This window comes from Centropristis striata, chromosome 22 (assembly GCF_030273125.1).
Source record: "Centropristis striata isolate RG_2023a ecotype Rhode Island chromosome 22, C.striata_1.0, whole genome shotgun sequence".
Lineage (NCBI taxonomy): Eukaryota > Metazoa > Chordata > Actinopteri > Perciformes > Serranidae > Centropristis > Centropristis striata.
In genome coordinates, this window is record NC_081538.1 from 10,728,625 (window position 1) to 10,738,096 (window position 9,472).

General features: G+C 38.0%; 1 protein-coding gene across 3 annotated transcripts; it reads left to right on the forward strand.

The window, feature by feature from the left end:
* The first annotated feature begins 980 nt into the window (after positions 1-980).
* Positions 981-8,210, forward strand: cdkn1d (cyclin-dependent kinase inhibitor 1D). 3 transcript variants are annotated; one of them, XM_059325723.1, is made up of 3 exons: positions 981-1,035; positions 3,982-4,457; positions 4,716-8,210. In XM_059325723.1, exons 1-3 carry the CDS (start codon positions 1,025-1,027, stop codon positions 4,772-4,774), a joined length of 546 nt encoding a protein of 181 aa, XP_059181706.1. In that variant the 5' UTR covers positions 981-1,024; the 3' UTR covers positions 4,775-8,210. The 3 variants fall into 3 exon arrangements, with proteins under 3 accessions (XP_059181706.1, XP_059181707.1, XP_059181708.1); XM_059325724.1 differs by lacking the exon at positions 981-1,035 and adding an exon at positions 1,248-1,510; XM_059325725.1 differs by lacking the exon at positions 981-1,035 and adding an exon at positions 1,612-2,132.
* Positions 8,211-9,472: the final 1,262 nt, after the last annotated feature.

The window sequence follows — 9,472 nt, forward strand, 5'->3', positions numbered from 1 at the left end:
GTTATTATGAAGAAAACCATGGGAAATGTCTAGATATCAGCTCTTAAGACTACTAAATCTAAATTAGTCTACCAGTGTGACTAATTGGTGAAAATGAGCATTTATTTATATGATTTTGGAGTTTGGAATCGAAAGATAGCCGAGCTAGGGAAATTCAAAACTAGATTGCAAGTTGGCAAAATGTATATTTTAAGGGTTTTTAAGATTTTCGTACGCTATGATGCACATTTTAGTTGACTAATATGTTACCAATGATAAATGAAAATTAAAATGTAATGGTCTTAATGGTTTTCTTGATTATAACCAAAATCATTATAATTACAAGAAAACCATATATTTGTCCAAACGAATGCATCTTTAGTCGTACCAGGCATTAAAATGAACAAGAAATGGAAGAAAAAGGGTGGTCTAATAATAATTTCCATGACTGTATTGTCTGAATTGTACAGTTACTGTAAAAAAGTTGAAAGTCTCATGTGCTTTCAAAATCAGAGTTTACTTTGATCAATAAAAACGAACCTAATTTTCCACATTGCTTTATTAATTCTAAGTCATTATTATTACAAGTCAAGTAAGAGGTCAGGGAGTCATAAACTTGTTCCCAGTTATAAGAAGAGAACATAGGGTGTTTCCTCTTCACTTCTTCCATTACCAACCGAATGCATGTGATTCATGCTTTTAGGTGCTTTTTCCACCTCACAATCCTAACTATTCTGTATATCCAAATGTGGATGTGGGCAACCTGAAGGAGAAAGAAAAGTGGGTCAGTGTGTCCTACTCCCAGTCACGTTGCAGTTCAACGTGACTGTAGGAGGAGGGCTGGGTGCCAAAAAAAAACGTGATGCAAAGACTACACGAGAATGTATGTCACATTTGAGGAAGAAGGGGAAATGGCCGCCCTTGCCAAGATATTTGACCTACTTCTGGTGGCTGTGAAGGAAAGGCGCGCAGCAGAGTGAAACAGAGTGCAGCAGCAGGTTGGAACAGCAGCAGCGCGCAGACTGAACCAGGGGATTTTAGCATCATGAAAACAGGGTAAGAAACTACTTTTTTAAATGTTTATTAACACTTTTATAGCAGCTCACAATAAGGTAGAATTAATTTTAGGTTTATTACTTTTTTTCTTTTTCATGCATTTGGGTTTTTTTTTTTTCCTTCTGCGCACTTTTGCATCAGTGCAACTGCATCTTGTGTTGAGTTTAATGGTCGTATAAAATAATTTATGGTACCGATGTTTACCTCCTGGCTGTGCTCCAACAATGACTGTTTTGATGGCCACCACGTGACTAAATCCTCGAGTGGGCCGTCCCCACTGCCTGTCTTCTAAGTCCATAACAAACAAGTCACAGATAAGAGCACAGGACCGACCCTCCCGTGGGTAGTGCCCACTGAAACCTTTCAACGTGACACTGTTTGGCTGTCAGGAACAACTTTCAGTCCTCACTGGATGAACTGTGCGGAGTTTGTGGACGCGTAAAACTTTTTAACACTTGAGATATTGACGTTGATGGTAAGAGGAAAATGTGTTTTTTTTCTTGCCTGTTTCTTGTTATAGTTAATTGTCTTAACGTTATTTTATTATTTTTTAAAATTAATGTCCTTTGGGTTAATTTTATCTTGCTTTAGATAGAAGTTGATGCAATTTTAGTAGATTTTCACCGCTTTTCCAGTCACAAGTACGCATTTAAAAGTGTCAGAATCTGTATAAGTGCTCCTTAATACTATGTTGTTGTTGTTATTAACTTTACAAGGTCATTATGTGGTTGTTGTGTGTAAAACGTTTGTTACGTGTCTTGGTGGATGTTGTTTGTGTCGCATCTCATTGACCCACATCCGCAGTGAATCTAACTGCGTCACCAAGTTTTTCCTCCTCACTTTGCAAAGCCTTAAAGTCAACTTTCTGCTGTTGTTTGATTCGACATTACTAAAGTTATTGCCATGGTTGCAGAGATAGTTTGTGCACTTTTAACTGTAGTCATTTTTTGAGGAGTTTGGGGTTAATTAATGGAGGTTTTCTCGGTGTTTTTCTGCAAGTGGGGACACCAGGCACAGGCAGTAACCTGATCAGCATGTACAGACCGCGCCCACTTCATTTTCGTCGCAAACAACTTTCACTCGGAGAGAGAAGCCCTGTTAGTGAAAGAAAGTAATTATGGTTTTGGGTTTGGGTTGTTCCATCAAGTCTCTTGACATTTATCCAACTCTGCAGGAAATATAAACGAGGAAAATGAAGTTGTTTTTTTGTTAAATATATTATTGCTCATGATTAGTTATTCGCGCTAAGGAAAATGTTTGAATTAGTCGTCTGCTGTGGTCCCCAACACGTTTTTAGTTATTTTTACGAGTAGACAGACACGGTAAAATGACATGCTATGTGACTTGTGTAGGTGATCTGACCTACTGTATATTCTGTACGTGTCAAACACTTGCGCAACGCTTTTGCTCCCCCTTTGCCCCCTCTGGTTGTTTTTGCAAGGCGGCCTCTTATTTCGTCTTGAAAGAAAAAAGTAACTACGCATTTGTTCTTTCCGTGTTATACAATGTATTGAAATGCTGAGAATGTGACAATATTATAATATATAATAACAATTATTGGTATTGTAAGGGCTGGGCATAACGAAGAAAATCGATCAAAATCAATATTTTCTTTTTAACCAAATCCGTCGATATCGATATTACGACGCATCGTAGGGTTGGTGCTTTCACAGAACATTTACGCTATGGGATTTTTGATAAATGATCATCAATAATGTGGATATAACGACCTAGTGGTTTAAAGGTGAATAAAAGAACACTTTATAGTATAGCTTTTCAAACCAGGAAAAAAACAACACATATGCAACATTATAGGACGATATTAAAATCTCACATCACAATATCTGTATATGTTGCCCAGAATTTGTGTAAACTTTCTTCCCAAACTAGAGGTTGGGGCAGGGTAGGATTAACCCACTATGGGGCCCATTTTCAGCTTCCCACACCCTTTGCCCACATAACTTGTTTGAGATCATTTCATGCATGCAAATTAATTGATGTTTATACACCATGTAAGATAACACGAAAGCTACTTCAGGGCCCTTAACGGTGTAGTTAATAATGTCAGTTAGTGATGCATATCACCACGTTAATTTGCAATTAATCCTGTTTCCACAAACCAGTTGAATTTCCCTTCAGGGGCCCCTGAGGGCCTATGACCGACTTTTTCTAGTTGTAGGGAAATCCAACCATTTAAGGTCTATGAGAGAAATATAAACATACTTAACATATGCAAACCGACAGAGGCATTTGTTATTTACTTTACTTTGTAAAACAGTTAATTTAGTTAATAAATCTGTAACAGTTTGCAACATTTAACATAGGGGAAATACAACATTTAATATATATATATATAGTATAGTACTAATCAGCAGCACCATATGTCTAGGGTGCCCATCCCTGAAAGCACATATCTTCTTTACTGCCTTCACACAGCTGATAAAGCTGAGGCTCCACCTATATGTAAAACTACATTTCACCCATAGTGCAGGTTAGAGCTGCAGAAACATGGTAGAATATCAATTACCAATGTAACAATTTCAGAATTTGACACTATTGCTGTAATTGAATGTGGCAGATAGCGGCTGGGGAATGTGGGAAACATTCCTCACACGCGATTTTTCCCTGTGTGACCTGCTGACCTTCACGGTTGACCTTTGACTGGCAGACACCAGAGCAGGTGAAGAATCACGTGGCAGGGCAGTGGATTTGGTTGGAGATTTATTTGGTGTTGTTACCTGTTGCTGCAGTAATTACTCAGCGGGTTAGGGCACACATGTATTTGATCACATAAAACACAAAGGCGCCTAAGAGGGCAGATACTGCTGGTGTGTCGGGGGGTTTGGGCACTTAATAGCTTGTACGTTTGTAAGTAATCTACGCTAGTAAAAACACAGATCACATCTATGCAGGCCTAACACTCAACTTCTCACCTCCCTCTGACAGGGACACAGCCATGGCCCCTCCATCAACATCAACAGCTACGGCATCCAACCCAGAGCTCTCACGCCTGGGGGGCATTGAATCTTTGGATCTGAAGATGGGGCCGGTGCGGAGGAACCTCTTCGGGCCCGTGGACCACCAGCAGCTGCAGCATGACTTCGAGCGGTTGCTCTGCATGAATGTGGAGGTGGCCAACAAGCGCTGGAACTTCGATTTCCAGAGTGAAATGCCAGGACAGGATTCCAACATCGAGTGGGAGGAGCTCAGGTACCAGGACGTCCCCAAGTTCTACCGCAGCTGCACGGTGAGGCCGGTGCAGCGCCAAAAAATGGCCAAAAGGCGGTCATCGTCTTCGTCGGGAGAGTGTTCGCCAGGGTCCAGCAGCTCGTCCGGGTCTGGAGATGAGTACATGGAGGTGACCACAAGGGGGTGCTACCGGATCCAGTGGCAAGGAAAACGCAGACAGGCTTCCATCACAGGTCAGAACACCAACTTCTTAAAAATAAAACTATCCAGTCACGGAAAAAAATATTAGACCATTTTTTTCTCTAATTTCTTGTTCATTTTAATGCCTGGTATATTCATACTAAATGTGAAGCATTTTTGTGCAAAAGTAGGTGTCGGGCAATGCAAATTATTCAAATTCCGTGATTCATATTTGCTAAATTTTTCACCTCGAGTGAGAGGTGAGAAGGTCTGTAGGTATTTTTCCTGAATTTTCTTCTTTCCCTCTCCAGATTTCTTCAAGGTGAAGAAGAGGAAGCTTCTGCATCACAAAGCATCTTCTCGGCAGTAGAAGAGCTCAGCCGGACACAGTGGAAGATCACTAAGTGGTCGTCATCCCTCTACACATAGATATGTGTCATATCACATGTAAATATGTAGCAAACTGTAACTGACTGTCCATAAGCTCATTCGGTATGGGCTTAAAAACTCCTCTGACACCATATACCTTAAGTTTTCAGCACAAGGAAGCTACCATTCCCTAGTTAATCAACCTCAGACTTTAGGAACGGTTTTGTTCATAATGTATATATTCTATATACTGTTTTCCTCAGCTTTTGACTATACTGTGAAATTATCTTTAATGCACTCTTAATAACAGAAACAGGCTCTAGTTTTAAGAGGTTAATTTTCTTCTGAACGAGCCTTGAATAGTATTTGACCTCAACCTTTTTTCTCCCTCTTGCTAAAAGTCATAAGAGGGTTTTGATTAGATGAGTTACTATTTCTGGTTTGTACCACACTTAGCCTTTAGTCTCACCCCAGGGCTCGATAGCACGAGACAAGCCAGGGGTCAAAACCTCAACCAGGGCTTAAAATTTGGCAGCGCGACTGTGATTATCTCCAGGGCAAAGGTCAACGGTGGAGGTTCAGCGATGAGGTAATGCGGCTGTTACTGTTCATCAGTGACTAAATTCTAATGTGACTATTTATTTATTATTCAAGACAAAAAAAAAAAGAAAAAAATCAGACAAGCAATGTGTAAAACGAGGTAAGATAAGGTGTTTGTGGAAACCTGTGCCAATGCCCCCACATTCTGCCTGAGACTCTTAAGTCTTTGGGCCATACACACTCCACCGTTGCCACTTAGAAATATTGACATTTAACACCGTCACAACTAAAGATATACAAACTGCAAATCATATTCCCTTTTTGCTTTGCATTATTTGTATAATGGGGCCGTAAAAATCTATAATTTTTTGGCGACAGACCAGAACATACCTTATTTAGCTGTATGTTTTGTTGGCTTTATGCTTGTAATAATGTAGCATTTTTTTTTCTTCATGTGATGTCACCTTGTAGGTGTTAAATCGACTCTTTTCTCCATGAAGGGAGTGTAGTTTTTTATCACTGTGTTGCAGTTCAGAGGAATCAAAAACTTTTTCTGTTCCACTTTTGATAATTTTTTATATGAAGAGTTGGAGCTGCTTCACTTTTCCTGTCTTTAAGTGTTTCTGTATATATGCATATAAGTGTTTGTGGATGATTATGTTGGTTTCGGTGTTTATCTTGAGGTTTTTCCGCAAGTTGTAACAGTTTTGGCAGCTGAGGCAGTTGAACCAAAGAGATGCTGTGCCATCAAATTAGACAACCCATTCGCCAGAAACCAAAAAAATGCTGGTAGCCACAGATACATTAATATAAAAACGTTTCCAGCACCCTTTAGCTTTTGCTATCTAGGTCAAATGGTATAAAGGGCAAGAGAAAGAAGAGAAAGTCAATTTAAAGTAACTTTTTAAAAGTTTGTTAACCTTTAAATACACCATTTCCATTCGTACATACACATTCTACATAACTGAAGTAATTGTGCCCAGTAGTTTTTTCAAATCTTTACTGAAACTGCATCCAGTAGTTGCACTCAAAAGTACTTTTTTCTTAACCTGTATCATCTAGTTTTGTTACCCAAACATAACAGATTCGTTTTTTTAAATTGACCTGCTTAAAACTCTGACCTAGTATATTTCCCCCCCCAAAGCTTTGTTAAAACCACGGGTTGCAGCATTTCAGAAACGTTGAGATTTAATGTATCTGTGGTTTGTCGAAATGTACAAATCCAACATTTATTCTGGCGGCTGGGTTGAACTAGAAACACATCATTTATACAAGTTGTCAGAAGGTCTCAAACGTGTCAAGATTTTCAAATATATAGTGTAAACACACCACTACTGCTCCAACAGTTTTGGTGACTCAAATAGGATGTTTCTACTTGTTTTTCCCTACATTCAGTCATTCTAATTTCTACATGGATAAAAGCCATAACATGGACTAATCCACTCTTACTACCTCATCAAGTCATTTAGTAAAAAAAAACAAAAAACAAAACCTCAGGTTGTTTGCGTCTACGGGAGAAAGAGAGACCGAGACACAGAAACGAGGGGGTCGGGTCTTATTATTTTGTTGTGGTAAAAGCTGTCGAGGTTCAGCGCTCAGTGTCGAGTTTCACATCAGGTAAAAGAGTCAGTGTGTCAGAGCGGGGCCCAGCTCCGAGCAGAGGAAACTCGGGCCCCTTATGAGGGGGGCCAGGCAGCTTTTGTTGTCCCTCCCACGCTCTCTTTGCTTCCCCATAAATAGTCAGAGCAGAGGAATAATAGCGGGCGGTGATGGTGGGGGGTGGAGGACGAGGAAAAGGGACAAACTTTTAATAAGGGAACCTTCACGAGAAAATGTCTCAGACCCCTTCTGGATCAAAGGATTTCTCCAGCCAGACAAGTGGCCTGCGATTCAGACAGGCTTTTGTCTGTCCCCCTTTAAAGTCTCTCAGTCTCTCTTTCATGAATCAACCGCCTCAGTCTGCGAAAAATCAGCATGAAAGCAGTCGTTCTTAATCATGTTATTCTTTCATGGCTCAACAAGGCGATTTTTCACACATCTAAAAATAGCAAACATGGCTATTTGAAATTGTTTTTTGTCAACTATCTATGTTTGTTTGTGTGTGTGTGTGTGTGTGTGTGTGTGTGTGTGTGTCAGAGAAAAAGTTTGTGTGCACCTATCTTCTCAAACAAAACTTTCAAAGTCTATATTAACTTATTTTGAGTTCGTATCATTTGTTGTGTAGGGAGATAATTATAACTTCCCTATATTTTTTTGGTATAACTAACTAATTGTGTTATTTCCGAAACTATATCTTTGCACTACTTTAGACATTTTTGACAAGAGAACTATTTTTTTATGGTAATCTTTAAAAAAAAAAAACATACAAAAACTCTCAGAGGCACAGATTAGGAATTTCTTGGCATTTGAAATTAATAAATATTTTTTCCTCCTATCAGACTTGTCACACTGTTAGATGCAGTTTTAAAATAATTTTTTTTTTAAGCCTTGGTAGTCTTCTGTTGGTCTGTTCGGTGGAAAAAATGAACAAAGGAAAACTAAAATGATAAATGTCAAGGTTGATCTGTTAGTGCCTCACTGTGCCCAAGCAAACTTCGCTTTCCTAAATCACCTGTCGCAGCTATATCGAAGTGTAGCGTTATTTGTATATGCATGAATGTATGATAATCTTTGTACAACATTTGTTATAATTTTAATGTAATTTAATAGTGGTTTATGTACCCTTGCAACATGTAAGGATGTGTAGGGGATCAAAATCATATCTTTTTTTGAAAGAAATTGTAAAGACAAATATATTGCTGGGTTGTTTTGGGCACTGTTGCCTTTCATATTGTTGGTTTCATATAGCGTGCTGAAAATAATAAAAAGAATGAATGAGACTGATATAAACAACCAAAGACTGGTCTGGATTTTTTTTTGTTTCCACTCTGTTTTGAAGTGTTTTAGATTGGATGTGTTAAGAGAAGCAGGGAAAGGTTGAATCTTTAGCTGCTTTCTTGCAGTAGTAGCACCCCCTGGTGGCTTTTTAAGGTAACATTGCACACAATAATATTGGAAAACTAGAGTCATGGAAAAAATTATTAGACCACCCTTGTGTTCTCATGCTTTCTTGTTCATTGTAATGCCTGGTACAACTAAAGGTACATTTGTTTGGTCATATATAATGATAACAACAAAATAGCTCATAAGAGTTTAATTTAAGAGCTGATATCTAGACATTTTCCATGGTTTTCTTGATAATGATTTTGGTTATTATCAAGAACACAATGGATTGAAGAAAACGATGGTCTAATAATTTTTTCCATGACTGTATGCCTAAAAGGTGTAATATGCAACCTTTCCACATTCAAATGTCTAAAAACTATATTTTTTCTGACATTATGCCAAATGTAGATCATTTTCAAACATTTAATATGAAATACGTAGTTTTAGTCCGTTTCCTTTGTCTTATCCTTTTATGCATCAATGTCAGAAAATTACAAATTGTCCATTTAATGCAACTAAGAATCTATCATAAAATAAAGTTCAGAAAGGAACAAAACCAATATGTTTTTGTCCACTTATACCATTACTATCTCATCTGAAGTAATCTCTTGATAAGTCAATTTCCAAAATGGAATTTGCATTTATTTCAAATGAAAATTTGCATTTACATGAGTTAAAACTTGAAAAGTACACATAAATAAAATAAAATAAAAACAAAAAAATACACCACAGATAGTGTTACACATTCCACATACGTTTCAATTTACATTCTATTACAGTTGGCAAAGTCAGAGGCGTTTTAAGAAGAGGTCATTCAAAAAAAACTGATTCTTATAACTGAATAAACCAACACCAGTTAGATTGATATTCTTTTGAGTTAAAAACATGATTTAGGAAAATAAATATAATCTGTTTTTTTGCAGATGAACCCTTCAGGAACAGAGATCTCATGTCGGTGATGATCAAACAAAGATGCTCTGAGCTCATGAGCTGAAAAATTCTTGTTTCTTTAATGAATACGATCTTTTCCAATTCTGACAACAACCCAACAAACATCCTGCCAACAACCTGGTGTGTTATAATACATGTTCCACCCTGATCATGAGTAAATATAATGTAAAAGACAAACGTTTTACCCTCATTGGCCTTTAATAACAAATCTGTTCAGACACGG

Bases quoted from the DNA above. Each gene is read 5' to 3' on its own strand.
- cdkn1d (XM_059325723.1), top strand. The intron at 4,458-4,715 runs GTCAGAACACCA...TTCCCTCTCCAG, and splicing joins CAGACAGGCTTCCATCACAG to ATTTCTTCAAGGTGAAGAAG.